Below are 21,538 nucleotides of genomic sequence, written 5' to 3'. Positions count from 1 at the left end.
TGGTGGTATATCCGTCACATTTGGGACGGATTAACACCTCCTCCAAAGTTGTAATAACCCCCTTAATCTCTTGAAGAAACTCCTTGTGCGCCGAAAATCGTCGCAAAGCCATCCGGAAACGACGCAGCCCGACTTCCTGAGTAAAGATTCGACACAGCACCTGCCTTGCAACCGTAAATCCAACGTATAGCCCTACTGGATCGATGCACAGCCGAATTGGAATGGCGCAGCCAGACTTCCCGAGTGAAGGATCGACACAGCGCCTGCCATGTGACAGAAAATTCAACACAATGCCTACCGGATCGATGCAACGCCTGTGACTTCTTCCCTCACGCCCAGGATTTTCAATGCATCGTCCTGGGCGTCAAAAAGATCCCTGCATTGCAGTGAGGAACCAAGACTGCGTGCTGGAAATCGCCGCAAAGCCCCTTGTCGCGTGGAAAGAAACAACACATCGTCTGTGCCGTGCCATTAATAGCAACGCACGCCCTCTGCGGTCTACGTGCATATGACTTTTGACGCAAAACAGGTACTTTGTGCAAACTGTAGATTTCTGAGATTTAAGACTCTTTGATCTTGCAAAAGTGATAATCTTTGTTGTTTTGACCTTAATTTAATCAGTTAAATGCCTATATTTCTCTAAACCTTTGTAGTGTGTGTGTACGTTTGTGGTGTTTTCACTGTGTTAGTGCATGATTTATTGCACAAATACTTTACACATTGACTTCTAAGTTAAGCCTGACTGCTCAGTGCCAAGCTACCAGAGGGTGGGCACAGGATAATTTGGATTGTGTGTGACTTAACCTGACTAGGATTGTGGTCCCTATTTGGACAAAGGTGAATAGAATACCTCTGCCAATTAGAAACCCAATTTCTAACAAAATCTGTGCATTTTTCTAAAATTTGAAGTCCACCTGCAACCCTCATTGTAAGTAAGGCATGAGCTTACATCATCCTCCTTTACAGCTCTTCACTTTGTAAATCAGCATAAAGTTTCCAGAATTTTTTTTTTTTCAAATTAATCTAAAATGCAGGGTTTACAGACCTTTTCTCCTGTTTCACCAGCGCAGAGCTATTAACCACTATGACTTTCTGCAGACTTATTTTTTATAAACAGTTACTTCTGCAAAGTCACAATTGGAGTGAGAATGCATATATCTCATGAAAGTCATTTAGGGGGTGCAGTTGCAACCCATGACTTGACCTTTGCGACCCTTGGCGCTACCTCTGCAGCCCCTGGTCTTAGATGTGGTAAAGGCAATGCCCAGAATAGAAAATAGGGTGTCATGTGCACTGCTTACTTTCTGCAGATCCTGCTGCGAGCCGAGGCATTCAACTCTTAGCTCAATAAAACAAATATCTCTTCAGCAGTGCTAAGTATACTGTGCTGAATAAAATTTAAAATGTGAAATAAAAATATACATTTTTAAGCAGGGTGATGCAGATTTTTATTATTGTAACGATATCGAAAATTAAGCATTTGAATAAATAAAATATACCTATGTGCGATAGTGAGTGATATTTTCTTACACGTGGTGACAATCAAAATGCACTTACAGTGCTAAGGATCTATTTATGTCAATAACATTGTTCACATTGGTCTACGTAAATAAATACAATACAGTGCACAAACAAATAATGTTTTCTTTTAATCTTTTTGTGTGTCTTTGCACTTTTTCAGTATATTTTATGCTTAAGGTATATACTATGGAAACTCCTAAATCGTGAGTTTCAGGAGTAAATAATTTGGTACCCCAGTGCTATTTTATGTTTTAGTGGCACTATATTTTCCTTTTCCAGTAAACAGATAATGTTTCATGCAATAAACGAAATAGAAATGTGTAATGTTTCTATAATATCAGAAGCCTATTCTAAATGTAGTTGGTATATATTATGGGCATTTATCTATGTTGCTAACTTGTGTTATTATATAATTTGCACTCATGAGTCTCTTAACTTCAGCAGTGTCAGTTATTGTGATGTCATCAGGATTAAGGCCATGTGACATCACTTCCTGACAGGATTCAGGGTCCGAGATCACCAAAGTGCCAACCAAGGTAAAAAGGGACTAGGTATTATGTGTAATGCCATCAGCAAAAGGTATATCTGCAAGTTTTAGGAGGCACCACACATCCCTCTGTCTTCTTCCGGCAAAGGATTTTGGAGCACACCATATGGCCTGTAGTTACTGAGTCAAAATACCTTACTTTTTTAGTAATTCCTTGTGTAGAACTTTACTGTAAAACAAGCCCAGAATGTGGCCATATGTGCCTACAATTGTGATGTTGGCAGTCTCACTGTTCAAATCCCTTCACCTTTCTACCGAAATAGTACTTTTATTTCAGACCTCGAGTCTCACACCCTCAAGGGTATTCTAGTCTGCTTCTTGTAGTGCTCTTTGTGGTGGGTGTTGATGGGGCCAGACTTAAAAGTGATTCAGAACTGCTGCTTTTTGTACTACTGAATAAACTAAAATGCTCAAGAGACAATGGATAGATTTCTCCTGTTCCTTCATTATTTTCATATCACATAAGATAAAATATAAGAGAAATAAAACATAATTGGCTCCTCAGTGTACTGGGTTCTGGTTTACATTTTGGATGATGCAGACTTCAGAATCCTCACCACAGTTCTTTTTATGGGACTCCTCCTCTGCATCGGTTTTCATAACCTATGCCTGGCTTTAGAGGTCCAAGGTAGTCAGCATTTACTGATGTTTAAATCCATATTCTGCAGCTACCAACCTAATCTTGTATTGTCCTCTTTAGAGGCACTAGTAGACATCTGCTCTGCCTCTCTTCTTTGTATTCTTTTCAGTGTATTGTACCACCAGTAGAATTCCTTGAGGCAACTTTGAGGTACTAGGTGTGTCAGGCGGTGTACATACACACGCAGTAAACTTAGAGATTGTGGTTTCCCTCTCAATTGAGTGAATTGTTGTTAGGTGAACTCATAGTCTACCAGAATTTGTTGAACAGTACCTTGCGAGTGCGGCATCAGTGGACTGTCAGGTGGGGGATACTGCTCCATATGGCAGAGGGTCTGTATTTAACCCTTTCCTGAAAGAACAGAGATTGGCCAGCTTTCTCGGCTTATCAAGCCACCGCTTTATACATTGATGAATTTTCTCCTTTGCTTTTGCTGATGAAATTAATTCCTGTAGGGTGATCCGAATGAGCAGAAGGAATGCTTTTGTATCCAGCTTCAGTAAGTTAAATGTAGTATTTTTGAGAAATGTTGGAATTTGAGGTGCAAAAGGGAGATCAGGATTAAAGGTGACAACACCCTCTCTCTAAGAGCTTTAGTTTTCTGTGAGGAGACTGGTGCCTCCCATACTTCTTCTAGCCAAGCAAATAGTATTGTCCTCCTAGCCACATTTCCTATAATTAAGATTAACATTTTGGATCTGTTCAGGCAGAGGGCTTTCTTTTTAATCGAGGCATAGATGTTCTTAAGTTATTTGGCTGTCATTAATGGCAGGTGTTTTGCCATGCTAGTACAATTAAAAGTGGATTTGGTGGTGACTATTCAAGTCTCCTCTGGCTTGCAGTTATGCTTTGAAAAGGTTTGGTGGTAACAAAAAGTCTTGAAGCACACCATGTGAACTAATTTATGTTAAGAAAATGGTCAAGCAAATCCTGTTTGTTGTCATCATCCATTGAGGACTGATCAAATCTATCCAAGGATTAATGACGTTCCCCAAGGCATGCCTCTAGTCCATTTCCTGGTGCTGACCCTGCACAGAATGTTTCCTTCACACAGGCCATGCTGGCTGTCTTTTGCTGTACCAGAGTGCCCATTGGTGTTCCTATCGGTTCCAAGAAACTTTCAGGGTCTCTGATCCACCAGTGGCTCCATCCCCAACCCTGGTCAACCACTCACCATCCTCATGATGAATGTTCTGGCGCCAGTTGAACAACTTCCTTTGCCAGAAGCCTTTCAAGTGACACTGTCATTGGTGCTGGCACCATCTGATCTATTCTAGAACTTGGCACATTTTCTGAAGACTAAAACCATTTAGGACAGATTCAGATGAAAGGCACAACAGTTGTTAGGCAAAAAGTCAACTTATAGGCCTTTGCCTGGTTGTTGTCTAAATAATTTGTGGTGAAATCTACTACGCTGTTTCCCCTGGTCAGGTCGAGAATGATGTTTATGCAAGCTTCATGTTGTTTTTGCATTTTAACACCCACCCAGATAATGCTTATGTCTTTTTTTCTAATTCTACATTCCCACATGATGTCAGGTTGTCTATATTTACATGTTGTAGGATATACAAGATTGTGACCATGTTTTTGAGATTAGGTCATAACTTCTGATCTCCATTCACCCGGTTTATTTGGCTGACACGACCTCCATTTTTGGTGACTTCTCGGCAGATCTTCAGTCAGGACACCGTCAGGCTGGAGAAGAAGCTGTGTGAAAAAGAAAGAGAAAACAGGACAACTTGTGTATGCACCCGGAATGTGGAATGGCACCCTTTTGTCCTCAAAGGCCTCCCACAATTCTTCTCTAAGAAAGAGTTTAATAAAAGCATCTTTAAAAAATGCATTACATCATGATACAATGGCAGTACACTTCTGCTCTTGGAATCCAGTTATCACTCAAATCACTTGTTGAGTGTACCTTTTCCTTGAACCCTATACAGTACACCTGCCTTTGGGCTAGGTTTCCTCTATACAAATACCACTAAAATACATACAATTCCTGCCAGCACCTTCAGCATCTTTGACTAGGGGGATAAAGTGGGTCATGTGACTGGTTGAACTGGTGGTTTTGGGGTTGCATAGGTCTCGGCAAGCAAAGGTGTATACATTTTGTAGGTGGAAGGTAGAATTTAAGATATTCTTAAAGTTGTGGTTATTGTGTATGCACCTCTTCAGTTCAAATCGGACAGAAAATTTATAGTGGCCTGTGCGAAAGGTCCCTACCGACTATGATTTAAAAGATTGCAAGTCTTTTTTCTGATTGGACTCTGTGTCGAGATGCAGTTTGGAAGAAGAGGGATTGCTTTTGCATATCATTACGTCTGTTCAAATGTTTGAATTGACTAGAAATGGATACATATTTCATGATCCAGGCTCGACAGTTGTTAATATTATCATTAGTAGTCGTCGTATTATACTTTTTTCCTTTGATGTTTGTTCACTTTTCGCGTAATGGATGTTGTTCTTTGCTACTGTTCACTGAAGTACTTGTGGTTCAAGACCCTCATCTGTGTTTTTCAATTACATTTAGGATCGAAGTAGAAAAGCTAGTAGTTTGTTCCCTAATGTGTGTTTAAATGACCTATAAATTGTATTGCACAAAAGCATATTGAAATTACTGTGTGCCTAAAATCTTGAATTCTGCTCGCTTGAAAGCTGTTCTGCGCATGTAAGATTCCTGTCGCGTTCGGTACATTATTTTTTTAAGCATAATTGCTACATAGGTGTCATGTGAGATGTTCTGTGCTAATTAAAATTGTTGTTTATGCTTCAGGCAAACCAGATTTACTTGTGCAAGAAGATGAAGAGTACAAACGAGTTGATTTCAGTAAAGTGCCAAAGCTTAAGGCTGTTTTCCAAAAAGAGCATGGTAAGCACTTGGTGTGAAAACAAATATTTCTATTTTTAAATGACCTGTTCAATAAATAGTTTAGCATAATTCATTTCAAATCCATCAAAAGTGTGCCATTTTGTGTTTGAATTGCTCAAATATAAAAAATAAAAAAAAAAGATATATCATGTGCTAGTTGGTGAGGGTGTTATCTTAAGATAATTATATTCTTGAGGAATGATGAGAACTTTCATCCCACATGAAGGAATTGTTTTTAGGTTGAGCACGCAAGCGCTCTGATGTGTTGTAATCTCTGCGGGCTTTTAACCACACCCACCACACACCCATCGCTGTCACTCGTTCAGGGGCTTGCCTTTTAAAAATCCTTTGTTATCTTTGGTAAATGCTTTAAGTTTGTCCCTCCTTGAGGTGGTTTTGTTACCGCCTTGTCCTTCGTCCCTGTTACATGGATAATTGCACGTTTGCCAATACGTTTGACTACGGTCGCACTCCTTTTTCCTTTTGTGTCTCTCTCTTGTGCCTATGCTCATGGCGACTGTGGCACTTTGAATTGTCTCGCTTATGTCAACTGTTTTACTTTTCATTTTCAATTTGTGCCAAGAAAAGTCCAGTTAGGAATTTACAACGCTATTAGCTCTAACTCGAGCAAACACAAGACCCATTGCGTTGCAAATGCTTGTTAATATTTTATGCCTGGGTTGTGTTCAAGGTAGGTGTAGGAAAGTCACTCTTTTTGGCATGGTTACCCCCATTTTTGTGACTGTTTATCAGGGTGTTTGGACTGCTTTCACTGGGATCCTGCTAACCAGGACCCCAGTTATTGTGCTCTCTCCTCTAAATGTGGTTGATTTGGTACCCTTTACACCCCACAATTGGCATAATGGTGTACCACTATAAGTTCCTAGTATAATATGCTTAGGTACCCATGACATTGGTACACCAGGGGGTCCCCTATGGGCTGTAGCATGTATTATGCCACCCACGCAACCTATGTCTGCAGGCGTGCCATTGCAGCCTGCATGGAGGGGTGCATGCAACCTTTCACTGCTGGTCACTGCACCAGGTAACTGCAAGTCACCCCTATGGTAGGCCCTCCTAGCCAAGAGGGAAGGGTGCAGGTTCCCGTGTGTGAGGGCACCCCTGCATGAGTATAGGTGCCCTTACGAACTTCAGTTCCAATGCATTGGACTTCATAAGTGCGGGGAAGCCATTTTATCCTTGTACCGGTCACTCACTACCTGTGGTCCAGCGACATGATGGTAACTCCGAACCTAGGCATGTTTGGTATCAAACATGTTGGAATAATACATACCCCAATACTAATGCCAGTATTGTTGGCAGGATTCTGTGCACTCTGAGGGCTCCATAGATGACTTCCCAATAATGGTCTTAACAGTTGTCAAGGGTTTGCAGGCAGCCCATGCTGCTGCAGCCCCTCAGACAGGTTTCTGCCCTCCTGCTGCTTGTCCAGATTTAACAGGGAAGGCAGAACAAAGGATTTCCTGTGGGAGAGGGAATGCAACACTCTCTCCCATGGAAATAGGTGTTATAAGCCTGGGGAGGAGTAGCCTCCCCACACCACTGGCTTGCTTTGAAGGGCACATTTGGTGCCCTCCTTGCATTATCGGGTTTGCACCAGTCCAGGGACCCCCAGACCCTGCTTGTAGGAAGCTGGCCTGGTGTGAGGTGGGTACCTATGGTACTTACACCTTATACCAGGTATCCCCTCTCAGTGAACTGCAGGCAGTGACTAGAAGCCAGGCTCTCCAGAGGTAGCTGTGGATGAGCAGCCAAGGCTTATCTAGGAGACATGCAAAGCTCATGCAATAACACTACAGTCATATAGTTCTTACACACAAGAAAGAAAACACTTGGTTGTACAAAAATAAAGGTACTTTATTTTTGGAACACAGTATCAGAAAACTCTAGAGAGGCAACCCTCCAACAGGAGGTAAATATATATATATGAATGTATGTGTATGTATATATATATATATATATATATATATATATATATATATATATATATATATATATATATATATATATATATATATATATATATATACTAATAAACAGTAAGAGGCATAAAAAGGTTAGAAACAGTGTAAAATAGCAATAAGCAATAGTAGCCCTAGGGAGAGCCCAAACCATATACTGAGAAAGTGGAATGCGAATACAGGGCCCTCACCTAGGTAAGTAAATCATGCAGAGGGGAGCTGGGAGTACGAAGTGCCTGTGGAGTCCAGGGGTAGTAGGAGATACTACCCACCCAGAGGTACCTTTTGGAGTTGGTTAATGAAGAAGGAAGACGGGTCAGCACTGCAGCACAGAAGCTGGAGAAGAGTTCTTGATGCGTGCAAAAGGTGTCCCATGCTGGAAGCTGGATTGCAGATGGGTGTCGGTGAAGGATTTCCACCAACAAGCCTTGGCAGAGGCAAACTTGCGGTTGGAGGAAAAGGGGTGCTGCCGGGGACCAGCAAGGGGACCCTCTACATCGCAGGCGGCCCACAGGAGCAGAGGCAGCACCCACAGGTGTCCCACAGGAGAGGGACACAGAAGTCACTGAAGCAGCCCATGCAGCACCATAGAAGGTGCTCCCACGTCGCCAGAGGACCACACAGAGGCCCAGGAGTTGCAGGAGGGAGTGCTGGGGGCTGGAGCTACATGTTTCCTGAAGTTCCCCCTGGAGGTGAAGCAAACGAGCCTTGGCAGCTGCAAGGGACACGGTGCATGGGGGTACTGTCTTGCGTGGAGTGGAAAGGACTTACGACCACCAAAGTGTGACAGCTGGTAGAGAGGACCAAGGGTGACTCTCTGGACCACCACCCGTGATGCAGGACCCACGCCACTCAGGACGAGGAGAGATCCACACAGCCGGTTGTCGTTGGAGCGAGATACCTGTAGTTACAGGGGAGTGATGCCTTCACCCCAAGGGAGATTCCTCATTCTTCTTGTGCAGGCTGAAGAGTTGCAGTCTTCAGAGGGTGCGCAGCTGGGTAAATGTTGAAAATCTGGCAGGAATTCTGGATACAATGTTGCATAAGAGTCTTCCTCATAGACCTTCAGCTTGTAGGTTTCTGGAGGGCCCAGTTGCGGTTCCAGAGGCCAGATGTCAAAGCAGAGGTTGCAGAGGAGTCCTGATGGAATCTTGCAAGCCGAATCTGAGGACCCACCCCAGAGGAAAACCCTATATAGCCCAAAAAGGGGGCTGACGTCACCCACCTGGCTTGGCCACTCAGATGCTCCCAGAGTTCCCTGGCAACCTTGGAATCAAGATAGAAGAACCCAGGGACCCTCTGGAGGAGGTCTGGGAACCATCCCTGGGGTAGTGATGGACAGGGGTGTGGTCACGCCCCTTTCCATTCTCCAGTTTCGCGCCAGAGCAGGGACTTGGGGTCCCTGAACCAGTGTAGACCGGTTTATGCACGGAAGGCACCAAATGTGCCCTTTAAAGGAAACCAGTGGCTTGGGGAGGCTACCGCTACCAAGCCATGTAACACCTATTTTGAAGGGGAGAGGGTGTTACTCCCTCTCCCAAAGGAAATCCTTTGTTCTGCCTTCCTGGGCTTGATCAGATCAAGCAGCAGGAGTACAGAAACCTGACAGAGGGGTGGCAGCAGCTGGGTTGCTTTCAAAACCCTGTACGACTGGTGGTAGCAATGCTGGGGGTCCTCTAGGAGCCCCCAGAGTGCATTAAATCATACTCCCAATACTTGCAACAGTATTGGGGTATGATTCCAACATGTTTGATAACAAACATGCCCATGTTCGGAGTTACCATTATGTAGCTGGACATAGGTAGTGACCTATGTCCAGTACACATATAAAATGGCATCCCCACACTCACAAAGTCCAGTACAATGGGGCTGGAGTTCATGGGGGCACCTCTGCTAGTGCAGGGGTGCCCTCACACACATGCACCTGCACCCTGCCCTCTGGGCTGAGAGGGCCTACCACAGGGGTGACTTACAGTAACCTGGTGAGTGACGTGAAGTTAAACCAGGTGCATGCACCCTGTTCACGCAGACTGCAATGGCAGGCCTGCAGAACTCTTTGCATGGTCTCCCTATGGGTGGCAGAATAACTGCTGCAGCCTATAGGTATCCCCTGGAACCCCAATGCCCTGGGTACCTAGGTACCACATACTAGGGACTTACACTTGTGAGGATAAAAAGTTACCAGCAACCAAATTTTGAGGGGAGAGCACAGTCACTGGGCTCCTGGTTAGCAGGATCTCAGTGAGCACAGTAATACAAACTGACAAACAGGCCAAAGGTGAGGGTAAACAAGCTAGAAAAGGGCTGCTTTCTTACACTGCTCTAGTGCGAAACCCTACAAAGTAAAGGGGAGTGACCACTCCCCTGTCTAGCACCACCCCCGGGTGGTGCCCAGAGCTCCTCCAGGTGGCCACTTGATTCTGCCAACTTGGAAAGAAGAAGTGCAGAGGCCCCTGAGAGCATCTGGTTGGCCAGGAGAGATGTCTGGTGTCAGTGACCCCCCTCTGTTAGGTGGTCACCTTGCAGATTGACCAGGCAACCTGTTAGGGCTATTTAGGGACTCCCTTGCTGGTGGGCCCAGATTTGGCTTGCATGTCTCCACCAGGACTTCTCTGCATCAACCTCTTTTGCGCCTGTCCACTGGAACCGCTGCTGGACTTTACAGAAACCAAACAAGCCTGTAACCCCTGAGACGACCTCACCTTGCAACATTGTTTCCCTGGCTCCTTCCAGCAATTGCAGCATTTCCACAGCTGCATCCTCTGGGGTCGGCAAGACTTCAGCTGCACCAAAGAAGCAAGAAGGAATCTCCCTTGGAGTGAAGGGGTCACTCCCCTGCATCCGCAGGCACCCAAGGCAACAATGACTGGCTTCTGGGATCCTCAAACACAGGTGGTGGTTCTGAGTGGTCCTCTCTACCTTCTGTCCAACATGGGGGACGGTGAGCCCTTGCCTCTCCTTGGAGAACAGATCGCCTATGCAACTTCAACCTTTGCAGCAACCAAGGCTTGTTGACTCCTGCTCTGAGGGATCTTCAGGCTCCAAGTAGCCCCAGCCTCCAGCACTTCAGCCATGCAAGGACAGTCTCTCCTCTGCTACTCCAGCGACGTGGGACTTCTCGCCAGGTGTGCTGACTAGGCCTCACTGCAACTTACTGTGCCTGCTCAGTGGGTTGCCTGAGGGGGATACAACTGCTTCTTCTGGCTCACCCAACTGCTGACGGTCAGCCCAGACTCCCCTCCATGGGTTGACTCTCCTGGACCTTGCTGGTCCTCTTCTTATCTGCAAATCCTCAGCTGGCCTAGATTTCCATTTCCCAAGGCTTGTTGCTGTTCTTCCTTACCACTGACCTCACTACGACCCGGCGACAGGCGTAGGACAACTTCAGGGACTCTTCAACTCCTGGGCTCCACAGCAGGCCTTCATTATCCACCGTCAACCCGTATCTTCATCCACCGAAGAGTAGGTAGTGGCTCCTTCCCCAATGGACACTGTGTGGACTGGACTCTGACCCCTTCTCTTTCAAGTCCTCTTCTGCTGGAATCCACTGTTGTGTTCCACTGGACTGGTCATGTTCTTGCAAAGTTCCTTTTTCAAGTCTCCTTGTGAGTCTTTGGGAAGACCAGGTAACTTACCTCCTGGTTTCTGGGGGTCACCTAGGTTCTCGCCTCTTGGGGTCCTGAGTTCCCCCAGCTCTCTTTTAACTATTCAACATCCTTGGGTGAGGGACCTGACTTCACATTCCACTATTGTAGTATCTGGTTTGGCTCTCCTATAGAGCCCTAGCTACTTTCTCCTGTGTCTAGCCAATGCTTGTTACTTTTCTATGCTAATGCCTAATACGTACTGTGTGTAGATATAGTGTGTGCCTACCTCTACTTGAGAGACTGACTATAAGTAATCTAGTTCAGTGTTACTGTAATAAAATACCTTTATTTTTGCAACACTTTGTGGTTCCTTTCATGAGAGATAAGCTACTATGTGACTACTGCGGTATTGCAAGTTCTTTACACTCCTCTTAGATGAGTCTTGGCTGCTCATCACAGCTACCACTAGAGAGCCCTGGCTTCCTAGCTACTGTTACCCTAACTGATAGGGTGTTGTCTGGACCTGGTATAAGGTGCAACCACCATAGGTGTCCACCACACACCAGGCCAGCTTCCTACTCAGTAGGTGAACATCCTAGTTAGAGCACAGTGGATGGGGTGGCTTGTCTTGTGTAATGTCTGGTACATAAATGTAGTTGTTTGCAGTTAGATATCCACTGTTCCTTTGGCATACAAGTCATTAAAGTCCTATACCTAAGTCGTTGTCCCAAAGCATGGGCAAGAAAGTCAGTAACAGGGCGGAGGGCCTTCAATGACTGGTAGAGCCCGAGAATACTATATTGATATTAGAACATTCCAGCCTGGAAAGGTAGAATGATATCAATTTACCAGGAAAAAAACTGAAGGACATTGGATCAATATGTATTGCTCTTGCAGACAGAGCCAGTAACGTGAATACCAGCTTGAATCCGGTTATTTACTGCTACCACATAACAGCATTGTGAAATGGTTGTTTGCCGCTGCGGTACGTCAGAGAGCGCGTCCCCTCCTCTAACTGCCACATTCCACTGTCCGTGTGGACCCCCGCACACTCAGAGGCATTTCAAACCTGTACTGAAGTGGCTGTGAGGCAGGGCCTCTGTCGCTGTCTCCTCTGTGGGGAGCAGGCAAGAGCAGAAGGTGGGAGGCTCAGAGGGTGGTTGGGGTAGATGGCCGGATATCACGTTTTTGGTTTTTTTTTTTTTAATTGGGCAGATGGAGCAGAATAAATGCAAAGGATGGTAGGATTGGGTGGCAGGACGCCAGCTGTTAATTATGTTTATTATTTGGAAGAGGAAGAGTAATGTTGGGGATGGTATGGAAAAGTGATATCTATAAAATGTGGGTGTGAGAGAGGAGTGGTGGCCGGTAGGTGGTGGGGTACCTGTTTGGACACCAGGTTTAAGAAGAGGCATGGGATGTACACAGTTGAGGCCATGTTATGTATGGCTCCCCCGTTACTTTTCTGTGTCTGCACTGCTGATGTCAGCAGGGGAGATGAAATGGCAGTGTCATACATTACATAGAATTAAGGATGTGTAACTGAATAACAGGGATGTTTTTCACTTCAGGGGTTTAAAACCACATAATTGACAACACAAGCTTTACTCTTGTTGCCTACTTGATGTCTTTATAACCCCCAATAAAAAAATCCTTGTTTGAGCAGAAGGCCTATGCAAGCCATTAAAGCCCTCTGTTGTCTGTCTTCAGTATCATTCTTAATATCCTAGTGTGTATTATATCATTATATTATGCTAGTGAGGGCTATTCTGGTCGTTAAATGCCATCTCCAACAAGTATCCACAGGTGAGGGTCTACAATGGAGAAAGGCCATTTAACAGCCAGGAAACCTTAATGCATTAAGCCTATAACATTCCACCCACCAAAGGAAACAGAAACGTTGGACTGTTGGAGCAAAAGGTTGTATCAGGCATTATTGTCTCTTTGCCATTCTATTGTTTTCAGTGATGTTTTTATATATTCAAGTGCTCTTCTATAGCCCTATGGGTCCTAGTAGTGGGCTATGCTGACCATTAAAAGCCTTATCCAGTGTTATAGGTCTGAGCCCAAGGCAAGGGCCTTTAACGAGGAAGGGGGCGTTTGATGGCTGGTCTAGCCTGCCTTGGTGGGTTATAATGCTATTAGAACATTCTGCCCCATGAAGATGGAATGTCCCCTTTTAAAAAAAAAAAAACTTTAAAAAAACAGTCTTTCTATAGTCACTGGGGGTTTACAACCCCTCCCTCCTCCGAAGATTCAGTGTCTTTCACTGCTTTTGCTATGTGATCAATTGCTTCCATGTGTGCAGGGCCATGACAGTAACAGCATAAGTTGTGAAAAAAGGCAGAAGTCAGACATACTCTCCCTTGTCTCGGGCAAACTGAGGGAGGTACCGTAGCTGATGAGATTCCCTCCCTCCCTTCCTTCGCAGATTCACTGACACTATGAGCTACGGGAAGGGGGGTCTCAAAGTATGCTCTTGTTCACAGTCTCTACCTCCCTCATTCCCCTTCGCAGACCACATATCCTCAAGAGGCAGGAGAGTGGGAGTTTGAGTCTGCTGGTTAAGGCATTGGAAAGTTGACAGAAGCAATTATAGCCAGCTGCTGCGCCATTGTCTTGAGTAGAGCTGCCAACATTCCAGTGTTCTAATATAATCTTTGACCCATCTGCAGATGGACACACCCACCATTAAATGTCCACTCCAGCATTATTGTCACAAGCTCAGTGTGAGGGCCAGTACCTGCTTTGGTCCAAATAGGAAAGTGACCAGCAGAGGCATTCCCGGAGGTTGCACACTGAAAAATGGTGTTGGCTGGGACACATACATTGAGCATGTGCACTATGAAGGTCCTTCGCTGACACCAAATTTCAAACTATACATGAGGGACACTTTGGGTACCTGCCTAGACCTATCCAAGTGGCTGAACTATAACAACACTTACTCACTGGGAAGTCTAGAAAGTAATAGGAGATCCCTAGGCTTCTGTTGCACACTGAGATCGTGCAAAGTGAGAATGCACATGTCTCAAGTTGCCACTTTATTTCAGCACTTACATGAGGGGGAAAGGGCACTTTGTGAACTTCACCCAACCTGCTTCTAGTTCGCTTGCCTCACTGATTGTGGAGAAAAAGTACCCTACTGCTCTGCTGCAGGCTTCCAAGTCAGTGCGCCAGATGTTGGACTCTAGCGATTCTGCGGCGTATGTAATGTTGGATCTCAGTGCTGCTTTCAACACTCTGTCCCACAGCATTTTGATTGAGAGACTGTTGAACTGGGGTATTGGCAACCAGGCTCTGCTTTAGTTTGCCTCTTTCTTGCAGGGATGCACCTTTCTCAAAAACCTTTCCAAGGTTCCAAACCTGTTCCCTCTGCTGCAAGGAGTGCCTTAGGGTTTTTCCCTGAGCCCATCTCTTGAACATCCTCGCCTGCCCTTTGGCTGAGGTAATCGAATGCTCTGGGTTTACCATCAAGTCATATGCGGATCACACAAGCTGATTATCATTCTCTTGCAAACAGCAATCAAATGGCCTCTTCTCTATGCCTGTGTCTCTTGGAAGTTGCCACCAGGATGGACTTCTGTTGTTTAAAATGGAACGCAGGTAAGACTGAGGTGCTGATCTTGTGTAAGCAGCCTGATATCTGGTTCACTGCCTGGTGGCCCAATAGCCCAGGCCCTCTACCTTCCCCAAGTCCAGGGTAAACAAATATGGGTATTTGGTTCAATGATAAATTATCTTTTGGTAATCAAATCACTGCATTAATGGGGAAAATTCTTCGGATTGTTAAAAAAAAAAACCCTTAAGAACATTCTATTTTCTGCCAGTGTCTGCTCAAGAAACTCTAGCCCAAGCTCTGATTACATCTAGGCTGGACTAAAGTAATGTCCTCTACGTAGGTTTATCCCAGTCACTACTGAGCAGATTACAACTTGTCCAGAATGCAATGGCCTGTTTACTGCTTAACCTTCCTAAATGTGACTCCATCTGAGCTGCCCTTGGTAAGCTGCACTTGCTCCCGATGAGGCATAGAGTTGCATTTAGCTTTTGCTACAAGGCACTATATAACAATGGCCCCCACTATCTTCAGTCGCTGGTTAAACCATATGTTCCATCTAGGAATCTAAGGTCAGCTGAAGCTAAGCTCACGATTATTCCTAAATGCAAAAGAGTCCGAATCTGGCAATTCTTTCAGCTATCTGGCACCTAAAATATGAAATTCTGTTCCTTTTACTGTCCGAAAGGCTGCATCTGAAGCTTTTTTTTTTTTTTTATAAAAAAGCTAAAACCGTGGGTTTTAATTTGTGGTACAGCTCTGTGTGTCCTCTTCTCTCACGGGAGCAAGATACTAGCTCTAGGACAGTACATTTGAAGTAGCTATACGCTCTATAAATTGCATTATTATTACGAAGGCTCCCTCCTGCAGCTCCCACTCACCTCATAACAGACCGTGGGAGCCGCGGAAAGAGCGGGAGAGAAGGTTCCAACTCATTTCCGTCTGCCTGTTCTCATTTTTACACTGGGATGTACTCCGTATTGTTGAATAATAGACTGCTGCCGAGTGCTAACCATATTGTCAGAGGCCCTCTGCCTGGGTTATAGACCCTCCCGGAACGCAGAAAGAATATACAAAGTTATTGGGACATTCCACTCACTAAAGGTGAAGAGAAGAAACAAAAGGGAAAACAATTTTGGTCCTCAGCCATTCCGTTGTCCTAAGTGAAACTTTCAACAAGGATTTTTGTTTTTATCCTAGAACAGCAGTTCTTAACCTGTGGTCCAAGGTCTCAAGGGGGTCTGTGAAGCTCACTAGGGGGTGGGGTCGAGGGGTCTGTGAGTGCTAGAAAATGAAATCATATTAACCGATTTATAAATTGTGTGTGTATGTATATATGTATATGTATATGTATATATATATATATGAATAAATATATATAAAAACTGAAACATTTAGAACTTTCAGTAAATGTGGAGAAATTTGAGGCAAATTAAGTTGGTGTCCTCAGATTGATTAATTTTGGCAGTGCAAGTTGATTAAACAGAATATAGTATGGACGATGGGTTGCTTTAATTAGACATAAAAAAAATCTTACCTCTCTTTTAAGATTAAAATTGTGAATCTCTCAGAGCGGGGCCCCCTGCTTCAGTAATGATACAGTATGTCCCTGAATTCCAACAATTTTTAAGTAGGGGGGCACCGTATTTCAGTAATGATTTATTTGAGGTTCACAGAAATCAAAAGGTTACGAACTGCAGCCCTAGAGGAATAAAACCTACTGTATAAAGTAGAGCAGCCTTCATTAAACCGTACATGAGCAAAGTCCTAACCCTCACATCAATATCTTTATTCAACTGGAGTTGCAAAAGAAAATGTGAAGATGTGATTTTTCTTCAGATCTGCGCAGTATTTATTTGCCTAATTTCCCAGCTCTTCTGCTCACAAGGGTTGTTGCCTTCCATCAATAAATTGTTGCAGAATCGCTGTGCACTATTCATTTGATGTCAGATGTTACGTTTCCTAATTCAGTGTGGTGGTCTCTGGACTTCCCAACCGTTTTTTGTGTTTAAACAGTAAAGGAAACTGAAATGTAAACGTAAAAGCTGTTAGTTCGTCTCTTGGCACCAATAGTTTCACCAAGAAACTCGGATATTCCCTTACGACGGACGGTCTGTAAATTGCCTTAAAATGCAACAGATGTTGTTTTCCTTCATACGTTTTTTTTTCCCCAAGTCATCGACGATACCTTACCTCTCTACTTTTTATGCGGTTACTGGAATTGTGTATTGAAAAAAACAACACAAAATTAGAGCAGACAGAGGGATTGCGAGGTATGTTTGTGCTTTCTGAAAAAAGGGGTTATTTGTGAATTAACTCTTTGTGCGCAGGCTGCCTTCTCGTTCTGCCATGGTGGTAAGTGAAGAAGGCAGACATTTTGGAGCATGTCGGTGAACTGATTTATAGAACAGGTAGATGGTTGCAAAATGCACTCGGACCTTATAGGGAGTCAGTATGGCAAATGTAGGAGGGAAATTATGTGACCATATCGACATATGCCGCAGCACGAAGAGCAGCTTTGAGGGCCTCATCTGATTTTGGGGTGACGAGTAGTCCGTCCAGTTTCATCTTCATCTAAATAATCGGATACAGAAACAAATACCTATATTATTCACGGGTAGTAAAAATAATGCAGACAACAGAACACCACAAAAATGGTTCTAAATGTAAAAAAGTAGTGCAATCATTCTTCGTCGATTTTAGACGCTGCCATGGCGCAGGGTATTTTGGGAATTGTTCATCCTAGCAGAGCTTTAATTTGGAGGGGAAGGCAACTGCTGAAGTCTGGAAACTTTTTGAGATAGAGATTGAAATGATGTCATTCTGCTACTGTCCCACGGGCTGGAGGGCACCTTGTGAATTTCAGATCCATACACCGTGAAGCGTTCAGTCAGACGCCACAATGAGAGGCTAGCGCAGATATACTCACTCACCAGAGTCCAGTCCACATATCTGAAGCCACAGAGCCTCAGGACGTGTTATACATATTCGTTTTACTTACAGCAGCTCTGTGCTGCATGCACGTTTTTTCCCGTACTTCTCTTCAGCACTCATGTCTTTCTGTTCCAGGAACTGTGACTGCTGCCAACGCCAGCACTCTGAATGACGGAGCAGCTGCCTTGGTCCTTATGACTGCTGACGCTGCCAAGAGGCTCAATGTCACACCGCTGGCAAGAATCCGAGGTACGCTGTTTAACCCTAGTAAATGAACACTGCACCGTGGGGTTGTTTTCTGGTCGAACCTCTTGTTTGTGTATCTGTCTCAGTCCTTAATTACTGCGCATCTGCTCCACGCAGGATGGCTGTGTTGATGCATGCCTCTTTTCTGTCATAGGGTTTGCTGATGCAGCTGTTGATCCTATAGATTTTCCAATTGCACCAGCATATGCTGTTCCTCAGGTAAGGATTTTGCAAAAAATCGAGCAGTGCACACAGTTAGCAAAAGGTACCAATTACACATTGGTAAACAATGTGTTTAGTTTGAAATAATTTATTTTTGCAGCCTACCCATTTAGTTTTAGACAATAGCTATTTGACATAGGGACTTGTATCCAAAGTTACCTGTGACCAGTACCTTGTGTGGGATGAAAAATGTGGGGTTAGCTAAAGAAATGTAGCTAGGAATCTTTCACAAGATGCATAGTCTGTATGATGAAGTACGTGGTCTTAAACAAGTGCATAAAAAAACATACACCTAGGACACGCCAGACATTTTGCTGTCAGGCTTGGTAGCATTAATGTTCAGCCTGAAGACCGCTTTAGCGGTCACGCCAGCCTCCTGTGGTCTCAAAAAATATAAATACAAAAATAGGTACATTTAGAGGAGCCTTCCTCAGTCTTTTTTATCTGTGGGCTGTTCGAATGTCACTCAAGTTTTATACTTCCTCCCACCAGAGCACATACTAAAGGACAGTGGGTCAACTCATTCAGCCATTGGATGCCTTTACTTTGGGGGACTGTAGATGTATGCACCCACCGAAGAATAGCCCCCGGAGGTTAGACACTTGAAGGCACTTGTATTTACCAATGACTGCCTGTACCTATGTACAATTGGGTGTCGTTACCTACTTACTTAACCAAGACTTTTATTGAAAGCTTCAATATTGATTCGTCCTCAGAAACCAATGCTGGCATATTTATTTGTCCTTAAACAACTTGAGGTACTGCCGGCTTGTGAATGTACTGCTGGCTTCAGGTTTTCTAACAAAAAAAATCATAGTAAAAATACATGCATTCGAACGTATAAAAGAACCTTTGTTCAGATTTCTTAATCCATCGGTTTACACAGCTTACACTGACCTTTTTGCTTTCCCTACCACAACACACAGGATAGTGCAGTAGATTTGCACAGTTCATCCTTAGACAAGCCTCCATAAAATAAACTGCAGTTTACTGGCACATGTGTAGCACCGTCGTAAAAACAGACCACAGGAAATAAGGTTGAAGGCTCTTGAATTTACCAGCGACTGCTAAACACGTCGGTATTTTGGGTTGTCATCACAGTTTTCCATAGCTATCAGGTCATTTATTGAATGTTCCAATATTGACTTACCACAAACCCGCTTTCACATGTTTATTTATCCTATAGAAAACAAACGCAAATCATTAGAGTAGCAAAAGTGTACATGGAGATTTATATGTTGAAGCCACACCACCTCAGCTTTGTGAATCACATTTTAAGCTGTTGGATCTGACCCAAGGAATGATTCTCATAGCCACTTGAGGTGCTGCAGCGTCCTGAATGACTTGGCATGAAGGTGTTGCCTCTGACTCGAAAGGGACCTTTAGTAATGACATGAGGTATTGCAGCTTTTTTCAATCTTGACGCAGTTGGACTTTACTCAAGAGGGAATTAGTATCAACCTGGAGTACTGCAGCTTTGTGAACACTTATTAAAAGTTGGATTTAATTTTAGAGTAGCATCTAAGAAAGAACTTGGAAGTATAGCAAATTTGTGAAAGACTTGTCGGACTATTGCACCTGACTCTAAAGGGACATCTATCAACAGCTGCGGTACCGAAGGTGTGTGATGTTTTGCAAGCCTTGAGTTTTCCAAAACTTCACAGGGAAAATTCTCTCTCTCTCTTTCTCTCTCTCTTTCTCTCTCTCTCTCTCTCTCTCTCTCTGTCTCTCTCTCTCTCTTTCTTTCTCTTTCTTTCTCTTTCTTTCTCTCTCTTTCTCTCTTGTATTTTTTCAAGTGTCATTAACATTTTGCATCCTCCTGCACACAGGATACAGCAAGGGATCAGTACAGCTGAGCTATAGACTAACTTCACTATAGGTAACTACATTTTACTGACACACATATATCTCCAGTGAAAAAGCAGTTTATTAAGAATAAGATGGAGTGCACCTGAGTTTACCAGTGACTGCTAGTGCCTAATTATATTAGGGTGTTGTCATGTTGTTCCATAATAATAAAGACATTTATTGTAATTTGCAGTATCGATTTGTAATCATCATAAACCCGTTTTGCTATTTTTTCAAAATATTTTTCATTTTCATCTATATAGCAAACAGACATATGTCTAATAATGATACTGTGTCAGTAGTCGGGTATACATAGCGAGTGATTACAGTAAAGTTGCACTAAATGGTAGTTCGCTGATCTCACAATTACATAAAAGTGCAGGTTACCCAGACAGTTGCGCGAGGTTTTGGTCATTGTTGTTTACAGAACAGAAAACATGCTAAACTAGGGGGTATACAACCACTAGGGGGAAGGCTCAATCAGAGCCCCAGTTTGTCCAACATCACCTTCAGAAAGGGCCACTCTAGCCAATCAGATGCCTTCTCCACATCAAGAAGGACAACAACCGCAAGCAATTCTGGGGATAGCTGGTTCAGTACTGCAAAAAATTGTATGCACATTTATGGCAGTGGATCTATGCAGGACAAAACTTATTTTAATGGATCAAATTATATTGCCACTACAAACAGCATGATTGTAGGAAGTTGGTTCTGTATATACTATTTCAAGGTAAGAAATAGTGTGCACAGAGTCCAAGGGTTCCCCTTAGAGGTAAGATAGTGGCAACAGTAGATAATTCTAATGCTCTATTTTGTGGTAGTGTGGTCGAGCAGTAGGCTTATCAGAAGCTAGTCTTAAGCATTTGTTGTACACACACAGGCAATAAATGAGGAACACACACTCAAAGACTTACTCCAGGCCGATAGGTTTTTATATTGAAAAATAACTTTTCTTATTTTATTTTAAGAACCACCTGGTCAAGATTTACATCAAACACTTTAAATGTAAGGTACTTCACTTAGATACTTTATGAATTTTGAATCAAAACAATATCATGTTCAGTCTTTGTAAAAATGGCAATAAGCTATTTTCAAAGTGGACACAGTGCAAAAATCAACAGTTCCTGGGGGAGGTAAGTAAAGGTTAGATTAGGAGGTAAGTAAAACACTTACAAGTCTCAGTTCTGGGGAGTAGGCAACCCACCGTTGGGGGTTCAAGGCAACCCCAAAGTTACCACACCAGCAGTTCAGGGCCGGTCGGGTGCAGAGGTCAAAGAGGTGCCCAAACACATAGGTGCCTATGGAGAACAGGGGTGCTCCGGTTCCAGTCTGCCAGCAGGTAAGTACCTGCGTCCTCCGGGGGCACACCAGGGGGGTTTTGTAGAGCACTGGGGGGGACACAGGTAGGCACACAAAACACACCCTCAGCAGCACAGCGGCGGCCGGGTGCAGTGTGCAAAGCAGGCGTCGGGTTTCAGGTAGGAAACAATGGAGGGACCTGGGGATCACTCTAGCGGTGCAGGCAGGCACGGGGGCTTCTCGGGACAGCCACCACCTGGGCTAGGCAGAGGGTCGCCTGGGGGTCA

At 44.0% G+C, this 21,538-nt stretch overlaps 1 protein-coding gene across 1 annotated transcript in view; it reads left to right on the top strand.

Moving 5' to 3' along the window:
- Positions 1-21,538, top strand: part of ACAT1 (acetyl-CoA acetyltransferase 1) — a 134,079-nt gene that overhangs the window by 92,990 nt on the left and 19,551 nt on the right. Inside the window, exons 8-10 of the mRNA XM_069202324.1 lie at positions 5,482-5,577; positions 17,772-17,885; positions 18,037-18,101. Of these exons, the coding sequence (XP_069058425.1) occupies positions 5,482-5,577; positions 17,772-17,885; positions 18,037-18,101 (275 nt within the window). The remainder of the gene's footprint in view (positions 1-5,481; positions 5,578-17,771; positions 17,886-18,036; positions 18,102-21,538) is intronic.

The sequence above is a fragment of the Pleurodeles waltl genome, chromosome 8 (assembly GCF_031143425.1).
Source record: "Pleurodeles waltl isolate 20211129_DDA chromosome 8, aPleWal1.hap1.20221129, whole genome shotgun sequence".
Lineage (NCBI taxonomy): Eukaryota > Metazoa > Chordata > Amphibia > Caudata > Salamandridae > Pleurodeles > Pleurodeles waltl.
Note: the sequence above shows the minus strand (reverse complement) of the source record. Positions and strands in the feature narration are given on the sequence as shown.